The following is a 20,743-nucleotide window of genomic DNA, read 5'->3' on the forward strand; positions in this document are numbered from 1 at the left end:
CTCTGTGCATCCCGCCCCAGGTTGCAAGGAAATGTCGCGTGCAAATAAGCAGTGATTGCATGGATGATACGAGGCATTAGCGATGATAAAGCTTGGAATATTTTAAATTTGGCCGCATAAAACAGGATACAGCTCAGGCCAGAAATAAGCTAAACAAATGGAGAGATGTCATGCTGTCAGCTGGGAGCTGGGAGCTGGAGTTAAACCAGACATCATGACCATTCGAACCGGGTGGAAACCTCGGTGTCGGTCTCGGATTGCTTTAAATACTACTATGTCACGAAAGTGAAATGAATTTCGATTTTTTTTTAGGTTCCTGTTTTATTCCTCCAAATCAAATTCGTCCCCCATAAAAGTAATCCCTCCTCGATGTAATGCACATGCGCCAACGGATTAGAATAGAGAATCGGCTCTATCGCATCAAAACGGTGTCTCCGGAGGAGTTTTTTTTACAGCGTTTTTAACAGCCAGATGACACACGATGCTAAATCAAGCAAAAGCGATGGTTTTGGAACGGTATGACTGGAGTTTTTGACGAAAAAGTCACGAAAAACGCTAGTCACTGGTACCAATGGTACCCAATCGAGTTCTGACGCGTTTGAGGCCCAAAACATTTTTCAAAATGTAATAAACGAATTATTTGAGTATGCCAACAGTATCAGCAAAGGTTCTAGTTGTTAATCGACGGTTTTCCAACAGCAAATTATTAATTTGTTGGGCGTGAGCCTTGTCAGTTGACGTTGATGGTCAGCTGGGATATTCTTCGTCTTCAACATATTCCTGAACATTTTTTTTAACTTAGCGCTGATATTAAAGCCTTTCTGCATCATTCTTTACCGATCCACAAATGAATTTTTTTACAAATACTTTGCTCAATAAATTTCGAAATATCAAAAATCGAAGAATTCGCTTTTAGTACCTCACAAAAAAAATAATATCTCAAATACTAATCATTATTTTGACGTAAAACTTGGCATGAATGTCAATCACAGTACTGGTAACCTACAAAAAATACGAGAATAAAAAACAATCGTTCACACGACCAAATACCGTACCCAGTCATCTTACTTTCGTGACACAGTGGTATGTACCATACTGTGCGAGTGAAACGATTGAAAAGAGAGACACAAAATGAGCAGCAGGAGCAGCAGCAGAGAGAAAGCATCTTATCTTATCGCATCAGCACCGGAGAAAAAAAAAACTAGCACAAGTCGCGCGAGGTGCGCACCCACGGTGAACCATTTTTTGCTGTAGAAATGGAGCCTCCTCTCCTTGATCCCCTTGAGTGGCTAAAATTCTGTGGCACTTTCGGGGGGAGGGGGATGATGTCTGGTAAATTTATGTTAAGTAAGCCAGCCAGCCGGCCGGCTGCTGCTACGTTCTCGCCACCCGAAAAGTTTCAAGAAGTTGAAGAAAAGCGAAAAGAAAAGAAGACAAGAAAGATGGAAAGCGATCGAGTTAGCCACCGAGCTTCTGGTGTGTTGCTATGTTGCTGTGAGCATAAGCAACACCAGCAGTAGCAGCAGCACTGGCAAATATGAATAGCAAATTGTAAATTATCCCACCGCCGCCCGAAAAACGGTGGAGGAAATGGTGGTGGTGGTGGTGGTGGGCCCTGGGACCAAGGCCTGTGCCGGCAGTTAATTAGTGAAGCCGAAACCATGCTGCTACTGCTCGGCATGTGCTACCAGGCCAAGTTGTAACGCATCTCGTGATGGCAGACAGGAAGACGAGCCACCGGATGGTGGAAAAAGGGGTGCGAGAGGGGGGGGGGGGGGGGAGGGGGCAAAACTTTTTCCTTCCCAACTTCCCAAAATGATCGGAGAAAACATTGGCCCACCTCATCCCGCCCCCCTTCCTCGCATGTTGAACTGCAAGGTTTCCGCCTCCGCCTCCTTTCGTCTCTCCGCCGAAGGCCGAAGGGCCGCCATTGCCCACAGAAAGGGTGAAGGAAAACTGCAGCAACCTGCAGCACTGGAGCACTGGAGAAGAGCGCAGCAGAGCTCTAGAGTTTTCGGACGATGAAACCCACCGGACCGGACACGCTGGTGTGCTCGGTGCGCTAGCGTTCCACAACCACAGTCACCGGGAGGCCTCCGGTGGAAAACTCTGGTGATGACGATGCCGAGGCGCTCGTTGTTTTGGAAGGATAATGTAATGTGTTGATAAAATGGCTTGAGCAAAACGTGTATTTGTGTGCGGATGTGTGTATGTGTGTGTGCTACCGTGCTGTGTTTGCTTGTGCATCTGCCCATTTTCCCATGGACCTTCTTTTCCAGCCAACGTCACTCGCCTCCCAGCCCGTTGCCTTGCTCGTGATTGTTTAATTTCTAAAAATTATTCAAAAGAAAATTTATCCCTCTCACTCATCCCCATTCCCCTTCTCCTCCTGTCCTGAAGTGAGGGAGGAAACGGTGGAGGGGGGAGTTTGAAATAGATTACTTGGCCAGAGCGAGGGTTGCGGTTGTGTGTGCGCGCGCGCACACCCCAGAGCCTCTGTCATCGACACTATTCTCTCTTTTGCCCGTTCCTCCACCGGAAAAGGGCCTTGTGTAGAGAGCTATGGGTTCTCTAAAAGGTCTTAAGCCTTTCTAAAGAGGCCTTGTGAACCCCCCCCCCCCCCACCCCTCCCCACGGGTAAGTGCTGGGCCAATAATCGGTCGGAACCGGAATGAGGCAGAGGCCGTGTCCTGAAAATTTCCTGGGCGTAAATAAAGAGAGAAAGGGAGAGAGAGCGCGAGAAATAGAGAGAGAAAGAGAGAGAGAGAAAGAGAGAGAGAGAGAGAGAGAGAGAGAGAGAGAGAAAGAGCGCGATTCAGCGCAAAATCGCTCATAAATGTACTGCACGTGGTGCTGGGGACATTTCTCGAGAAAGCAGCAGCAGCACCAGGATCATGGAGACGAAAAACTGGGGCCCACGGCGGGGCACGGGAGGGCGAGGGGAGGGAGAATTGGAATATATTTCCTCACTCCCGGGAAACCCGTCCCGTCCGCCCCTGAATTACAGCCCTGCGCCCTTCCGTGGCCATATTTTGCCTTTTTGTTTCCGTTTTCTTTTCCGGTTCCCGGTTTTTGTGGTTTGTTTTTTTTTTATTCTTTTTTTTTTGTACAAGCAGCAGAGCGGGACCAGGGTTGAGGGGGAAGCAGTAAGAAAAGGGAAGCGGAAAGGGGGCGAGGTGGCAATGGCCACCCTCAATAATTGGGGCCTCGATTTACGTCACTTTATCATTAGCATTCAGTGGCCCATCTTGCGGCTTTTCCCCCGGGCCGTACGGCCAGCTCCAAGGGGTAAGGGGAAAAAGATTAACTCATCGATACCAACCCGCATCATGCCACCCTTTTCCTCGATTTCCCCCGGCAAGCTTGCGACATCGATTGGGACATTAATCGATTCCGCCCGTTAAGCCTGCTCCGATTCTCCGATTTTGCATTCCATTTTAGACGACTCGCGGGTGGTACCCCCAGTGGGAGGGGGGTTGTTATAGAATGCGGCCAAGGGGTGCGGAGCGAACGGACCGTGAACGCGCATAATAATTAGCCGATGGCGATTGAAAGGTTTCTGCTCCTCATTTCATCATTTCCCATCCCCCTTGCACCCTTGCCGGAGGGGGTCCGGAAGGTCCGGAATCCGAATGATGGCGACGGCGGGCTGGACGGATGGAACAGAACAGGGACAAAGGTGCAACAACAACAACAACAACAACAACAGTGACCGCGACAGTGTAACAATCTTGTAGCCCACCACCACCACCACCACCACCACCACCACCACCATCACCACCATTGCATAGCTCGGCAACATTTGGGTGTAACCATTGAATATTCATGCTCCGTCATTCGACTCTCGGCCACGTGCGCCCCTAGCCGAATCCAACTCATGAATTACATCACGTCTGTTCGTAGATTTGCGGCTCGCGATAAGGAAGAATGGGGGAGGGAGGTCGGCGGGTAGGGGTAATAATAATAATGTTCCCCTGCTCTCACTCGCGATCGTTTGCGGGCACCACTCGAGAAGGCGGGGGGGGGGGGGGCCCTTCATGCTAATCAGAAACGTTGCGCAGCCTGCTGTTATCTGGCAACGCAAATGAAACAACCGCTCGAGCATTGCCGGTGCGCTGCGTCCGGCAGGTTGGGGTTGGATGTCCCTTATTGTGTTTCTTGTTTGGTGGGATAAGAAAAGAAAAAAAAAAACATTCACCTAATCTTAGCGAGGACAGCGGAGTAACCACCCAAGAGTCGAGTACGAGAGTTTCGTTTCAGTTGCACGCTGGCGCCAATGGCGGCTGAGTAAAGCTTGGAACACCTTAAATTTGGCCGCACTCTTCTACTCACTGCAGTGCCCCTAGTGGTCGCTTTGCTACTCTGTTGATGTCTTTTTGAAGGTCTAAGTCTTCTCTTTTAGTGATATAAAATTTGCCAAAATCGACAGGAACAGTGAAAAAAAAATCTGCACACTTACTACGAAAACTAAATTTTACTGGAGAAAAAACCCACGTAAATTTGCATATTGGCAAAAAACCGGGAGACAAATTCAACTTTAGCAATCGTATAGGGAATATGAAAGTAGGGTTTTAGCTCATTTACGCAGACAAAATCATTTGGCAAGCGACAACTGCAGTTGTGGTTTGAAAACAAGAGTGTTCATGACGGGAAGGTCCATGAACGGCCATTTTGTACAACGAAGAATGCATGAAAAAGATCAATTCTACATTTTTGTAAGTCTCATAAAAGTCCCGTTAAGTTTTGGCCCGACTTGGCAAGCTGCCATTACAGCACAGTGATCATAAGTTAGTCATCGAAACAACAGCATTGATTCCATTTCCAAAAAACCTTCAATCCATCAAACAGCATACAGTTTTGTCCATTATTTTGGGGCTATTATGGAACAAAAACTGATGAAACAGTGTAAAATGATTACAAAAAACAAGCTGTAATGTACAAAAATGGTGGGAAAAATGTCCTAAATGAGAGTTCTTCCACTAGTGTGCAGAAAATGATGAGTCGCATAAAACCAAAAGTGCGTAAATTAATACGCAACGTTACCCAATAGTTTAATCGCAATTTTTTTTGTGGATAGCTAGATAAAATACCTACAAAATGACACACTTTACTATGTGTTTAGCTTATTTCTGGCCTGAACTGTGCCCTGTTTTATGCGGCCAAATTTAAGGTGTTCCAAGCTGGGAGCTGTAGCATAATGTACGCCACATCTAAAAGCCTTCCACAGATTCGCTGCGAAGCGTACGAAATCTGCCACCCTCCGCCAGTGTGTAGAAGGCTTATATGCATGCACCGGAGCACAATACCAACGGGCGATGTTTTACTTTTAATTAAATCTAATCAACATTCTAGCTCCCGTAGCAAATTTCACGCAAAATCCAAGATGCCATTACACCGGATGATAATGATGACTTGGGGATGACTGGGGGATGATGGCGCACGGTGGCAGATTGGCGTTTGTGCGCCGCACAAACGACCGATTATCTGCGTCACGTACTGCTGCTGCTTGCACGAGCGCACAGCAGTTTGCGGTTGTGGCTGCCCGCGCGAGATCATCTCTCCGGCACCGGAACCGACACCGGAAGTAAGTGCTTCCGGTAATGAGTACGCCAGCAAAGCAAGGGCAAACCCCTTTTGCTACCCCGATACCCTTTCTTGTCGGTACTACCATATTTTGGTGTTCGCGCTTACTTACGAGGCTTTCCACCTTCCCACCCCCACCGATCTTCGTTAGTGGAAGTGATTTCCTGCTGGGCCCCCGGGGGGGGAGGAGTGTGAATGATGTCTTAATTAGAATTCCATCGGGAGATAAAAGCAAATGCGTTTACGCGGTCGCTCAATCAGTGGTCGGTATTGTTTTGAGGTGTGGTCGAGGTTTTATGCTTTCCGGTATTCTATTCACTACCCCATACCACCCTGCAGCAGCATAAATATGCGTTCTGTTCTGTTAATTCGGCAGAACCCGATCATCAGCCCTTTGATGTGGCCACAGCACGGCGGCGTTCAGCTCATCAGCAGGAACTCATTGCTGCGTGTCACGGGAGGCTTGAATGAACTAGCACACCATCACTTTCCCACAGCCAGAGCCAATTTTCTGTGTGTGGTGTGTGTTTTTTTTTTGTTTGTAAAAAAGTTAACCAAAATAAAAAACCCCAAAAACTTTCTCCATCTCCTTCGTTCGCAGCATGAGCAATGCTCAACAAACAGCCTGTTCCGTGGGTGTGCATTGTGGTGGAAAAATTAATCTCCCTCCGCTTCATCCTGCACCCCCACCTTCACAAAAACCTTGAGACCTTGTTCCATTACCGACGCCATTACGAATTGTGGGTCCCGGTACCGTTCCTGGTGAATTTCTGCACGTGTGAGAGTGCCGTTTGTCATTTGAACCTTTGGAACACCAACACATACATGCACAAAGCAGGCATCCAGCAAGCTTTTCCCATTCTACGTAGCAACAGCAGCAGCCACGAGTCCACGAGCTCTACGGTGACGGTTGCTACGCTACCTGCGTCCCCTTCTAGAACATGAACACAAACCATGTGTGCCATGTCTATGTGTGTGGGTGTTCGGGTTCGTGGGATCTAATTTTATCTTAATTTAAAATGAAATTAGAATTTTTCGCACCATCGCACACTGGCTGACGGTCTGAGCCCTCTCGTCTCTCTCTCTCTCTCTCTCTCTTGCCACCTTCCGCTATCACTTTTCCTGCTCCAGCACGCGCTTTCCCCAGGACCCCCCTGTGAACCCAACACATACACGCATCCCTCGTCGGTTTGTTGCGCAGAGGAGGGGGTGATGGGTTTGGAAAATGTGGGAAATCCTTTTTGCCACCACTCCACTCCAAATACCACCGCCACATCAATCTGGCTGCGCGCGACCAACGCAACGCCGCATCCTGGGTTTGATTTTCCATAAAACATGGTTACGATTCCCCGGTTTTTGAGGAGTGCCTGGCAGGGAGGAGGATGGAGAGGGCGACACACTCCATGGTCCCATGGTACGTGTGCCGGTGTGTCACAGCTCTAGCGGTTTGACATATAATCGAGTGGTGTGCAGGCAAATGTTGGTGTGTGTGCGTTGTAAGAGGTGGTCCTGGATTCTGGTCCTGACCTGGGGCTGCTGCAATGTTACCATCCAGCTTCTTACCGGGGGCTTGCTATCAACACACTACTACCACCAACAGCAACAGCAGCAGCAACAAAAACGATTAGTGCACTCGAGTGCGAGAATGAGCTCGGGACCGGGAACTACCGTTTTGGGAACCAGTACCGTCAGGACTGTCGTTCAGTGATCGTTGCAATTCGTCAAAAACAGTGTAGTTGATGCTTCGAAATTTTAATTAAGGGGCAGGGCCTTCGGTATTTTTGGGCCAAAAAAAGGCCCGGTTTTGACGATTTTTTGTGACGTAACCATTCAACTTTATTGTTTGAAGTAAATGGCATATTAATCTACATCTTTTGAAGAATATTTGGTATTGGTTTGAGCAACATTCATTGAAAAATTAATCCATGCCATCAAATTTCTGATGGTGCGTTTGCAAAAACATACTTTTTACGGTGCCCATCGTAGCTCCGTGATGGGTCTTCAAAATAATATAAATCGATATTCATTTGAAAGATTATAAGTTTATCTAGGTAGCACCGGAGAGTTTTTGTTCATTTTCCTATTTTTCCAATTTTGGCAGATTTTTGAAGTTCAAAAAGTGATGCTTTTTGCGATTCTGCTAAAAAAACGAGCTTTACATAATTGTTGACAAAAAAGTACCAACAATTTTCATGCAATCGCGACGGGGCTACCTGGCAAAAAGTGTACAGATTATGTGTTAAAAATGTCAAATCGATCGGCCCAGTAGTTCGGTACAGATGGGCACCGACTTTGAAATCGCGTTGGCTCTGTGGAAACGCTTGTCAAAGAAGCGAGCTGCAGCCTTGTAGCCTTGTATGAAACGCGGATTTTTAAAAACTTGTAACTTGATCAGTTTTTCCTCGATTGATCCAAAACGTTTACACAATACTCTAGAAAGGATCAGTTTTCAGGGAAAAATGATAAAAATATGTGTCACAAAAAAAATTAAATACCGATGCCACCTCTTAAAGCCTCTCGTTCTCTCTCTCTCCCTCTCTCTGTGTCAGAACAGGGCATACAGACCGCAGGTTTAATCTTGTCTTGATTCATTATGCGCTTGAAACATCACTTTAAACACCATAATTCGGGTGGCGCTCTATCTCACACGGAAGAAGATCCTCTTCCGCCACTCTCCTGATCCTGAGGCTGAGACTCGCGGACTTGGAAGCGGTTCACGGGTCACAAAGAAGACGCGCCAGGCCAGAAATATGCTAATCAACATCCTGCCGCTGCTGCTGCTGCTGCTGGGTGATGGTGCAGAAAAAGGTGAACAAACAAGAATGGTAATTCGTCACCCAATTTTTTAAGCGGGGAAGGGTGGGGTGCGAGAAAGATGCACTAGAACCCCGAAAGCCCGGAAAATGAATCCCGCAAAAGGTCGACCTGCGCTGCGACCGTAAATACCATTAGCAAAACTCTCGTGCCACAAAAGGTGAGAGTTTGAGCGGGGGGTTTAGGATGGTTTTTGGGATCAAAACCCAACTTGCGCACCTTGGCCCCGGTCGAGGCTCAGCCCTAAATTAGTTATGCTCGATTGATTCAATTTGCGCAGCAGCGACCGCTCGCTCTCTCTCTCTCTCGAGCAGTAGCACAAAACAAGGCGGTCCAAGGGGTTCGGGCTGTAGCTGAAAATTAAAAGGTAGCATAAATACATTTTACCTTCCCTGGTGTGGAGTCCATCACGCTCATGATAAGAAGGATCTCTGTGGCTCAGAGGGATTTTTTTTTATCTTGGGTCTTTTGTTTTTTTGTTTTTATGGGAGAAGAACCGCCGCAACTGGAATGGCTGGTTGCTGCCAAGACCGGAGTTTGAAGCGAAGAGCATCACAAAAAAAAAACTGGTGACCACACATAGGGGTGGGGGTTCTCAAGGAACGGGATCGAACGAGATTTCTACTCTAGTCTCCGACTATGGACCATCGTTCAACAACAACATCGAATTGCAAAAGCTCCATCGTTTGCCGTCGCCGATCGAGGGAGCATCGCATAGTGCCCCCTTTTCACCCCCTCTGATCACCGTGGGCCGTGGTGGAGATAAGGGAGCGAAGACGGAACGAAATTCAAATCCGAATCCGGATGGCCGCCAGTCGACGGTCGCCACGGACACGACAGCGCAGTGCCACCAGGGTGGAGGGAGGGTGGAGGGATGGCCAACGGAAATGGCAAAGCCCCGGGCCGGTAGAGGACGATGCCATGATTGCAAATCATGGCACGATGATTGCGAGAATGTTTTCTTTTATTTTCCCTCCACTCCGACGCACACGTGCATGACCGAGAAGAGGGGTTGGGGGGGGGGGGGGGGGGGGGGTTGGGGGATGTTTCGGGGGAAGGATCAGAAGGCAAGCAAGGCAGGCACAACGGCAGCAGATACAACGAGAAGCAATTTGCTGTAAGTTGTTTTATCAAGGGAGAGGGAGAGAGAGAGAGAGAGTGGGAGGGTGGTGAAAATGTGAACTCGATGTCCTTTCGGTGTGTGCGCGTGTGTGAATGGTACGGGTCTGTCTTGTGGCTGGCTGGTGGTTCCTTCATCCTTCATCGAACGCCTTTCCGTTCGATTGGCTCGAGCGCTTCGGCTGTTGGAAAAATCGGTTTTCCATACCCACACACTCCCACCACCGGCCATCCCTCCCCCAAACCCTGCCCTGCCTCTCTCTGTCCTCTGGTCTTTCTGGTGGATTTTACCTTTCCTTTCTTTGCTTTTCCGTTTTTCTTCCACCCCTTCCGGATTGCCAACAATTTCATCCCACCCCCCCCCCCCCCCCCCCCATGTCCGTGTCCTGTGTGCTTCACGTTGATCAATCAAATCTATCGATAAATATAATTTTCCCGAAACACTCCACTCGTCGCAATCCCCCCCCCCTCCTCCCCTCAGGTAGGGGATGGGGTACTCGGGGTGGAATTTTCCATTTGCCTTCCACCAATGGAGAGCAGAAAAAAAAAGCACGGGTGGGGAGGAGGGTGCCGGAAGAATGCTGGCCACCCCTGGCCACGGGGTTCTGTTTTTGTTTTGCGCCGCGAGCGGGCACGCTCGCGCTCGTATCCCCAGGATTTTCCATCCTCGCCTTCTTTTTCTTCGGTTGTGTGTTTGCGTTCCTTTTTTTTATTTTGCGTTTTTTTTTTGTTATTTATTCATCCAGCGAGCAAGCGATGGGGATGGGGATGGAGGGGGGGGGGGGGATGGGGTTTTGGGTAAGCCTTTCGGCGGGGTGCAGGGGGTAGGCTGCTCAAATCAAAATTCGGATTCGATTCGGCCACCGGAAACACCGGTGGCAACCCCTAGCATAGCCACCTCCCCCGCCCCGCACCCCCGGGCAACAATGCGCTGACCGGAATGTCCCGGCTATACGGACCGTGATAGAGACACACATGTACGGTGTATGTTGCGCGTTCGCAAATGGAAATTTTGGGGGCCACAGAAGCAACTTCGAACGAAGAGCGAACGAAGAGATCCTCGCATTTCCATTTTGCTGTTCAGCGGGTGGTGGTGGTGGTGGTGGTGGATGGGCACTCGAGGCGTATTGTTGTTGTTAAATATTTCAGCCTCCAGCCCTGCCGGTCCCGTGCCAGCACCCCCTGCCATGGGATGGATATGTGGCATTTCTATTTTTTTCCTTTTTTTTCTCCCTCTTCCCCCTTTTGTCACCGGTGTCGCACGCTGAACAACAACCAGCGTCCTCACCATACGGCTCACGGGAGGCAAAGGGCGGGGTGAATGCGTGTCCAAAATGAAAGTCGCTCTGTCAACGGCGGGGGCGGGCGAGGGGTGGGTTTGCATTTTAATTGGATTGGATTCCGTTACGCGCCGTCCCGAGTTCAGTTGCCAGTTGCCTGTTACCTGGGGGGGTGCGAGGGTTCGCCCCCTGGTTCTGGGCCCTGGCCTGGCCCGGATGAACGGATCATCCCTCAGCCACATTGGGTCTGGCACCCTCCAAAAGAGGGGTTGAGATTGAGGCACACATTTTAACGACATTTTTCAGTTTTCACCAACCACCAGATGATCACATTGCCTGCTCTCTCTCTCTCTCTCTCTCTCTCTCTCTCTCTCTCTCTCTCTCTCTCTCTCTCTCTCTCTCTCTCTCTCTCTCTCTCTCTGTCTAGTAAAATCACACGACGATGGTGATGATGATGATGAGCCTAATAATATTTTGATCCATTTGATGTGATCCCGTCCATCCGGATCCGGATCCGGATCCGGCTGCCGGCTGGAAACCACCAACCTTAACCACGAGAGGAGCGCGGAGCCATCTTGCGGTGGCCCGGGGCCCGTTCCAGGCATTCCAGGCATTGCAATGGTGGTGCGGCATGAAAAGGGACGGGGAGGCGGGGGTCGGGTAGTTGGGGATGAAGAGATAGGGGTGGGGGTTGTGGTGAAAGCAAGGATATGACATAATTTGTCATTAACGATAATCGAATCGGACGTTATCGTCGTCGTCGTCGTCGTCCGTGGTCGCCAGGGGCTTTGGTCGACGACAACCGGACATGCAAAACCATCGTCCTCTCGTGCATCATATCATCATCATCATCATCATCATGGTGGCAACGTGGGGAGTGAAAGGATAAAGATGTCGAGATCGATCGATCTCGATGAGCGCCGCGCGTTCGCTCAAACCGCCGGATTTGGGGACGATGTGAGGTGAGTTTTGTGGGTTGAACGGCTGGAGGGAGCACCCTTAATTGATGTGCCGCTTTATTAAATCAATGAACATTTTCTTCACTTGACCGGACACCCACCCCCGGGGCTGGTTGATCGTTGAGCTGCTGCTGCTGCTGCTGCTTCTGTTCCCGGCGTCATCGCAACCTACAGGAGAGAGATGGAGAGAGAGAGAGAGAGAGACGGGTGTCTCTACTCCAACTTTTGGACCAAAATAAGTTGGTGTAATCCAATTTGTTCCGGGATCCCGGTAAGCAACGTGGAGGAGGAGAAGTTTAAAAAGTATTTGGTACCCTTGGCAGCAGCAGCAGCAGCAGCAGCAGCTTGAAAACAGCTCCAGAGTCCTCAAACTTTGGGAATATTGACACACTTGGTAGGGGTGGTTGGGTGACTGGGATGATGAATGCCGGGAACGGGAACGGGAACGGGAACGGTGAAAACCGGAAACAGCAACTACGTACCGATAAATCGCCTCCGTAAAATGGATGAATAACAAACGTTTCGTTACCGACGTGTATCACACCGCTGACACCGTTGCAGGTGTGGAAGGCTGCACTAGCTCCCGGGTAGTCCTTTACCGTACCGTGGTAGTAGCAGTGTTCTATTTCCTGCGTAGAGCAAGAAGAGAAATGGAAAAAAGGAATTAATACTTAATAATAATGCTTTCAAGAACTCGTTGGTGTGCGTGTGCATCGAAGGCCACAATCCAGCGCCCGGCTGCAGGCTGGGGCTTTATCTTTTTGGAAATCCAATATGCTCTAAAATAAATGCAATTCAATTTCAGGGCTTCAATATTTTTTTAATCGGGAAGTAGTTGGTACATAATAACTCGTTTGCCTTCCCTTTACAGCCATTCAAGATACTTCATAGTTTCTGGCACATTTAATCGGTCATTTAGTCATTTAAAGGGTGGCTAAGGTATTTAATTTTTGACGTGACATTAGTTAATTTTTTCATTTTCCATAAATGCTGATGCAGGACAAAGAACGTTGTGTAAATTTTTGGAACCATCGAAAAAAAACTGACAAAGATGTAGATTTTTTAAAAGTCGTGCTTTATGCACTGCTCGCTACTTTGAAGCGAGTTTTCTGCAGAACCAACGTTTTGAAAGTCGGTGTCTCCATCGTAGCATAAAAAATAGAGGACAGATTGATTTGAAATTTTGAACACATAATCTGTACACTCTTGGCCAGGTCTTCCCGTTGAGATTTCATAAAACATGTTGATACTTTTTAATTAAACAAATCTTAATAAATCACGTTTTAAGGCAAAATGACAAAAAGCATCACTTTTTCAATTTAAAAAATCTACCAAAAATCGAAAAATAGGAAATTCAACAAAAACTCGGCGGGGCTACCTGGAGAAACTTATAATCTATCTAAAGAATCTATCGATTTACGTAGTTGCGTTGACCCATCACGCAGCTACGGTTTTTACCGTACCGAACAGAGAGTAGTTTTTGTCGACATGCACTCCTAAATTTGGTGCCACGGGAGAAGTTTTCAATAAATCGTCCCTATAATACGATCAAATACAGTTGAAAAGTTGTAGTTTACTGTGGCATTTGCAAAAAACATGGATAAGTAAATAGTTTTCTACAAACAAGTCGTCAAAATCGTACCATTTTTGATACGGTTCAAAAGATTTGGCCGTCTAAGCGACGAACCCGGTTTGATCATTGATCAACATAAAAAGAAACTGCCGAAAATAGAACTATAGGAAAATCAACAAACACTTCAAAAGTAGTTGTTTATTGTGATATTTACTTAAAAACATAAAATGCAAAGGTTGCTTCACAAGAAATCGTCTAAAATGAGCATTTTTTTGTTCGAATTAACCTTAAATTTCTATTAGAAACCCCTCAAACTGTGCCTTTTTGGTAAAAATGTAGATATTGAGTATGTTTTTGTAACGGAAATCTTAACAGAGAGACAGAGAACCAGAGAGAAAACACCAAGTTTTCGTTTTCGGGTATGCGGGACCGTTTACAACAATACAACAAGCAAAGACACAACAGTGTGGCCGATGGTCAAACTTCCCTGATAAGGAGCTTAAGGCCACTGGACGTCCTGGAGGATGGTTTGACGTGAAGGAAGGACGCTGAAAAGTTATCACTACCAACGGTAGGATACGAGGAAGGGCGGTTGCGGGGTTTTTTGGGGGAAAGTTGGCTAAAGTAAGGTTAAGTCCGCAATTGGCCCCCCTTCCCGTGCCCCAGTGCCCCGTGACTTCCGTTGATGCGGTCGGAGTCGAGCAGCAGCAGCAGCAGCAGCAGTTTCTGGTACCGCAATCTGGGCGCCGGAAGTTCCAAAAACCATTTATGACCAGCTCCCAAGAGCAATGTGGAGTAGGAGGAGCAGGAGGAGGAGGAGGAGCAGCAGGAGGAGGAGTAGTGGTAGAAGCACAATCAGAAGATGAAGGTGAAGTTTCGTCGGCCTTGCAGTCCTTCTCTCACTGTTCTCTCTCTCTCACTCTCTTATTCAGGGATACGATTGATTTTGGGTAAGGATACCTTCGTCCCGAGGCGTTCCAACAGTTTGGGTGTCTGGGCGACATTGTATAGGGCGTGGTGTGGGGGTTAGGGAAGCCAAATGATGGCCACGAGTGGTGCGTGCGCGAGCTCGCAGCGACGGGAGAATTGTTTTTAACTTTCCACTGGACCGTAATTGATGCCGTCCATTCGTTTCGCAACTAGCAGAGCATGATGCACGCGTGCGGACAACTTTTTCCGCTACATAAATATGTATGAGAAGGATCATGCATCCCCACCCCCCCAAGGAAGAAGAAGAAGAACAAGAAGAAGAAGCATCAACAATTTGAGTTGAATTCCTTCAAGAAACATCGCGAGACCACCTCGAATTTCCACTCCGAAGTCTCGTGTCAAGATGGCGATGGCTCTGTGTCACTATAGCGATAATGGTATGGAATCGAAGCAGATGGCCTGGTGGCCGGTCTGCGAAATGCCTACAGCGTAATGCATGACAGCAGCAGCAGCAGCAGCAGCTTCACGCCCTACGGGGAAATTAACCAGAAGCGGCCACCCACGTGGGCAATGGAGCAATGGACACCGACGTCCGTTCGTATGAACCGCTGTACTGCTGTGGGATTCCGGGAGTGTCCTCCCAGACAATTACAAATGTCTCGCTTGCTTGGAAATGATTGGGCTGGTCCGTTGGCGTTCCCCGTGGCCCTTTTTCTAATAACAATTACATCCACCAACGCACTGAGCGCACTGAAAATAAGATAAGATGAGTGCAAAAGTTAGCGAAATCCAGTGCGATCCATATGAAAGCTTGCAAAAGAGACAAATATCTCAAGATGTTCCATGCATCAGTTGGCCAAATATGGCCTAAAAGCAACCTCTAGGGCTAGGGTGAAGCGTAATTAAATAGTTAAAGTAGTAAAACATCTTTGATATGAGCGATCGATGCATTTCTTGACAGTTTTGACGACGAAGAAACCGTTTGCCGTGTTCTCTAATGAGAATCTTTTCACGATTGATCTAGCAACGAATTCCTGCACGAATAGGCTCATATCGCTCCTAAAGCCTAAGGATGTTTCAGAGAACATAAAATTCAAGTCCATCTTTCGAAATCTCCACTGGAATAACGATGTTTGGAGCAGTTATCTCTAATGGTTTGAAAATACCTCCAGGTTCCATAAAATCCCATATTAAAATGAATTTTGATGTGGATATCATTTTTTTTTTCAAAGTTTTATCATGGATTAAAGCAAACTTCGACACTCCAGAGAATGTTGAGTTTCAGCAAGATGGAGGCCCCTGCCATACGTCTAAACGGACTCAAGCATGGTTGAAGGAGGAGCATGAATTTTTGGTCGAAAGATTTACGCCCTCCAAGCGGTCCTAAATTAAATTGGTTGGGCTAATCAATATGGGCATTTGTTCGGCCTAAGACTTGTGAATCGTCACACCAAACGGCTGGCTAGCTGAAATCGTTTCTCACCAAACCCTGGCCTTCTAAGTTGGACACCTAATGTTACCGAAGGGTGTTCTCGAATTCGTAGCCGCTTGGAGAAATTAATTGAGAACGCAAGCCAACAAATGCCCTTATTTTGTTTGTTTTTGATAAACAATGAAATATAGAGCCAATTTAGATATTTTAAAACCGCAGAAAATTTACAAAAATAGCTTGAAACTTCGATAATGGATTTTCTAATTTTTTTTTACGGTGCACCCCGTACAGCTGCTGTGTCCAGTCCTCTCTGGCTTTGTCTGGCTCTCTGTCTGTCTGTCTGACAGTCACGTGCGTGATCGTGTGTATGGCGTGCTACCGTCACACGTCACAGGACCGGTCGGGATGAAACAATGGACTGACAAAGCTGAGCTGAGAAAGGGAGTGTATGGCAAGGGATGAGGGATGAAAGCAGTTCTACTTTACTCGTACATCCGCGATACACGACGTGAGGGAGCACGAGAAAGAGAGAGAGAGAGAGAGAGAAAGAGAGAGAGAGAGAGAGAGAGAGAGAGAGAGAGAAAGAGAGAGACGACTTGTAACTGCAATACGGAACGAGAGCCAGAGGGGATGCAGGGAGTCCCGGGTGCCGAACCGTGAGCCGTCCTCTTGACCTCATTATCACTCCGCTGGTATCCGGCCGCTGGGCCGCTTGTCCCTTTAAAGGTGCCGTGCTCGCAAGGATTCTCGTTACATTCTCCTAGCGCTTCGTTCGCACGCTATGGGTTTTTAGAGAAAAGCGAACCTTCCTCCCGGTGACGGCACCCGAGGAAGGAAGCAGGATCACGAGAGTGTGTGTGTGCGCACCCTAGCCCTGCCGTCTGACAAGTACTCGACATCTACCGACGGCACAGAGTAGCGGCAGCAGCAGCAGCACAACAACAACAACAACAGCGTGCTCTGTGCGAGGCGAGTGTGGTGCGCATTCATACGATGCGGCCCTTCTCGCGCTTTTTACGCGGCCTTCACGTCCGTTCTTTTGTATCCGGGGAGGATCCTCTCCACAGCATATACACCTAGCCACGCGAGGTTGTATGGACCGCGAGGCCCACTTTTCTTGGCGCGCGGGGGGGGGGGGGGCGCTAGTGAACGAGTATTCATTCTTTTCATTTCCAATGTTTTATGCTCCGGATCTCTTTGTCCGCCTGGCTAAAGGGGTGAGGGGGGGGGGGGGGTGGTGGGAGGAGGGTAGGTGTTGCGGGGTTGCGCATCGCACTCCCGCATCCTGGTACTTGCGTGGCGCCACCGCCGCTACAACAAACCGCAACCAACCCTCTTCGTTTTTGTGTTCCCAGCGTCCCCGCTGGAGGGTTTCCTCTTCTGCTTTCAAGATTCAAGATCCCTCACCACCAAGTAAGTCCTGTCGGCTATCGAACCCTCCGTTCGGGAACAAAGGGGTTGAAAGCGTGTGAAGGGGTGGAAAAAAAACAAAAGAAAGAAAAAAAAAATAAACCAAATGAGCACCCTGTCCCGGTTCGAAGCGTGCGTCGTAAGCAGCGAAAAGCAGTGCCGTGCTGCGTGCCCTGACTGACAGCCGCTGACGTACGCTGGTGTCCGTGCGTGCGTGCGTGCGTGCGTGCGTGATCGAGCGCGGCCACAAACAACACAACACGATGGCGTGCCACGATGTCTTCATTTCCGACGACCGACCATACCATATGCAAAACGGGGGGTGGGGGGGGCGCAAATTAAGCCCAGATGGTTCGTCTCATCGTCTCGATTTGCCTGAGGGGGGGGGGGGGTTGGTGTTTTACGGGCGAAGAGCCGACAGGTAGCGAGCATAATTTCCAATTCATAGCACATTCAAATTTAATTAACATGTTTCTTCGCTTTCTGCCGAGACCCGCCGCCACGCCGGGTTTTCTTGGGCGTGGTGGGTGTGGGGTGCACCCTCATCCCTCACTTTCATACCCGAAAACGGCTCCCCTGGGAGCTGGGCATAGCTGGGCTTTTCGTGCTAATGCTTGCGCTGCTGCTGCTGCACGACGCCATTGTCTCGGTTGTTGCGGAAAATGGAGCAAGAGAGATCGAGAGAGAGAGAGAGAGAGAGAGAGAGAGAGAGAGAGAGAGAGAAAGAGAGAGCCAGCAAGCAACGATGAACGACAGCGATATTATCTGCCATTATTGTTTCGGAAAGAAGCCGCCGCAGTCTCACAGAGCAGCAGCAGCAGCGCCAGGAGTTTAATTATGGAAACGGTTTAAATGCCAGCTGCATTTGGGGGTTTAGGGGGGTAGGGGGGAGGGGCAGGTGTGAGTTTTTGGAAGTTGTTAGGTTTTCTGTGCTGCTTCATCAACAGCGAGCGATTCTTTTTCAGGGTGACTTTTCGCCTTCTTGTTTCTGCTCGTTTGTTGTTCGCCAGAACCGTTGTTGCTACAACCGAAGCCGAATGTGCACCCTTCTCGCGAACTCTCCAACTTTTGGCTCTCTCTTGCACTCGAGTCGTGCAGGGAGAGCAGAGCAGGTACTACTGCTGGTCCCGGTCCTGCTCCATATTGAATTATTTTCATCGAACTTCGAGACGAGCGCCGGCCATGAGGGGAATGTGTGCACTTTGCATTCGAGATGCTGAGGGGCTGCTGTTGTGCATAAATAAGCCAATAAATTGTATGCGATGAGATTAAATGGTAGTTGGTGCTGCAAGGGGGGCGAGGGAGGGATGAGTAGGGGGTGTATTTACATAATCTACCGAAGCAAAAGGACCCAGCCAGCCGCTTTCGAAGCCGATATGCTCTGTCCGAACCCAGGCAAGATGAGGTAAATCGCATTTCATCGCTCCTCGACCGCCCGCCCGCCCGCCCGCCCGGAATGCCCGGAATGCCCGGTACCAGGATCAACGTTTGTGTGCGCGTGTGTGCAGGAGCTTGGAAGTTGGAAGCACGGTTCAGTGGCTCGCCGGCACTCCGATTACAGCAGGAGTCGGTTGCAGCCGGTTGCAGCACAGTTCCAGGAAAGTTCGCCACCATACAGGAGAGGGGGGGGTGAGGGTGGGTATCCTCTTCCGAGTATTGCTCGCCATTCTCGCCGCCCCTCGCACTCTCGAGAGTGAATCGTGGTCAAAAGGTCGATTCGGTAGCAGGCTGCGTGCACCCCCAACCCCCATCCCGGCGGGGATGGCTTCTATGGGGGATGGAAGGGTTGGTACCCTTTTGATAACCCTCTCGGGCGTCGTCGTCGTCGTCGTCATCCGAACATCAAAGCGGCTGCCAGCGGCTGTTGCAACGCTGCAACGTTCGTTCTCCACGATTGCTCAAAGTGGTTCACCGGGAAGGGGGTTTGTGCGCCATCCAGGGGTTGGGGGAGGATTGCTGACAGTTGACACTCTGCTCTGTGCTGTGCTGTGCTGTGCGGGGGAGAGGAGTTTAGGGACCGTGAAGGGTTGGCCGTGTTGTTGTGAAGCTCAGGACCCCAGAACCAGTACCAGGATCTTTGCCCGGTGGTCCATAGGGAAGGGGATCTGGGGTCCAACCAACCCCCAGATTGATCGGGACGTTTGGAGGGGCAGACGGCCACGCCCCCCTCCCTCCCCAAAAAAAAAAAAGAAAAAACGGGAAAGTGCCCAATCCGGCGTAGCGGTCCACAACGGGACCTTGTAAACACCTGACCGGAAGGCCAGACCGGTCGCACACCAGATACCGTAAGACGTCAGCTTGTTTGACTACAACGCTGCAGCATCAACAGCGGGGGAAGAAAAGGAGGTAAACGAAACGAAGAACGAAGCGGCACATTATTTGCAGCCTTTTGCCCGGAAGTACTGGGGCTCTCGGGGCCGGGTGTAGGACCACCATCCCTAACTCCCTGTGCCTCCCCCTCCTGCTGTGTTTGACTTTGTGGAAGTCGAGCGACGGAGCAGCAGCAGCAACCGATTCTAGCGGAAGCCAAGTGAAGGGCTTGGTTCCGTTCCGGTGACTCCGGGCTTTTGGGGAACGGAGGTGGTGGGAATAGAAATTGGCGACATCCGGCCAACAACCTCCCTGGGCGCATTTTGGACGCGCCAGCTTGTTAAAAAGAGTGGAAAGCCGAGGCGTGGAAGGCGTCGCGTCAGGTAGGAGACTCCGCACTCGCCGCCCTCGAAACGAACGTGAAGCCAAGAGCCAAGAGCCAAACGGGGGTTGGCTATGCAAAGTTTCTGACGTTCGTTCCCCCCTCCCGGGGGTAGCGAGCGGGCATGCAACTGGCCTTTGCCTTAATCAGATTGAATGCATGCTTCGCTGCTGGCTCCCAGGAGTTTTGCGGTGTTGCAATCGCGCAGAGAACGCCAGAGAATGAACCTCGAGCGCACGTTGGTTGAGGGGTGGGTGGAAAAAAAAAATGGTGGAAATGGAAAAGTTTCCGGTAGTGTGGTATTGAAATAAAACAGAAGAAGAAGAATGAAGAAGAAGAAGAATGAAGAAGAAGAAGAAGAAGAAGAAGAAGAAGAAGGAGAAGAAGAAGAAGAAGAAGAAAAAAGAGGAGAACAGGGGACACTCGAGTCGACTCGGCAAAAATGGATAAAGAATTGCCATCGCTGCCATCGAAAGAAATCGCACCCGTCACGCAACTCCTTATGTCTGTATATACGGGTGTATGTGTGTTTGCATGTGTGGGAGTTTGTGTCCTCGTTGGCTGCTCGTTCGCTGCCCGCGGCCTACTGGCTCACTGCACGTGACAGTAATGGCCACAACGGATGTTTCCACAAAGCTTGACAGGAGCAGGCGCCCTAGGCGGGGCCCTAGGCAACATCCAGACTGTACCGGGTGGCGATTGAGTTTCTTTATTTGTTTTTGGCAGGAAATCGAAGCGGTGTCACGGAAATCTACCTTCCAACAAATTGAATATGTTTCTAAAGGGTTTTTTCTTTTTTTTCTCGTTCAGTCGGGGCGAGCCCGTATCTTTATTCGCCAAATACGGCCCCGCTACCCTCATTCTCAGCCCCTGGGAGCTTTACAATTGTTTTGCTTCCCAGGGGCCGTAGTTTCTAAAGGGTGTTTAATTGACATTTACCAGGTGTATGCA

At 49.3% G+C, this 20,743-nt stretch overlaps 2 protein-coding genes across 11 annotated transcripts in view; one reads left to right on the forward strand and one right to left on the reverse strand.

The window, feature by feature from the left end:
* The window catches only part of LOC126579771 (cytochrome P450 4d8-like), a 431,039-nt gene that overhangs the window by 344,292 nt on the left and 66,004 nt on the right, over positions 1–20,743 (forward strand). The gene's annotated exons all lie outside the window — the stretch shown is intronic.
* Positions 1–20,743, reverse strand: part of LOC126579755 (disintegrin and metalloproteinase domain-containing protein 23) — a 192,616-nt gene that overhangs the window by 36,689 nt on the left and 135,184 nt on the right. For all 10 annotated transcript variants that reach the window (XM_050243317.1, XM_050243321.1, XM_050243314.1 and 7 more), the window contains one exon: positions 12,238–12,384. In XM_050243317.1, the coding sequence (XP_050099274.1) occupies positions 12,238–12,384 (147 nt within the window). The remainder of the gene's footprint in view (positions 1–12,237; positions 12,385–20,743) is intronic.

The sequence above is a fragment of the Anopheles aquasalis genome, chromosome Y (genome assembly GCF_943734665.1).
Source record: "Anopheles aquasalis chromosome Y, idAnoAquaMG_Q_19, whole genome shotgun sequence".
Classification (NCBI taxonomy): Eukaryota; Metazoa; Arthropoda; class Insecta; order Diptera; family Culicidae; genus Anopheles; species Anopheles aquasalis.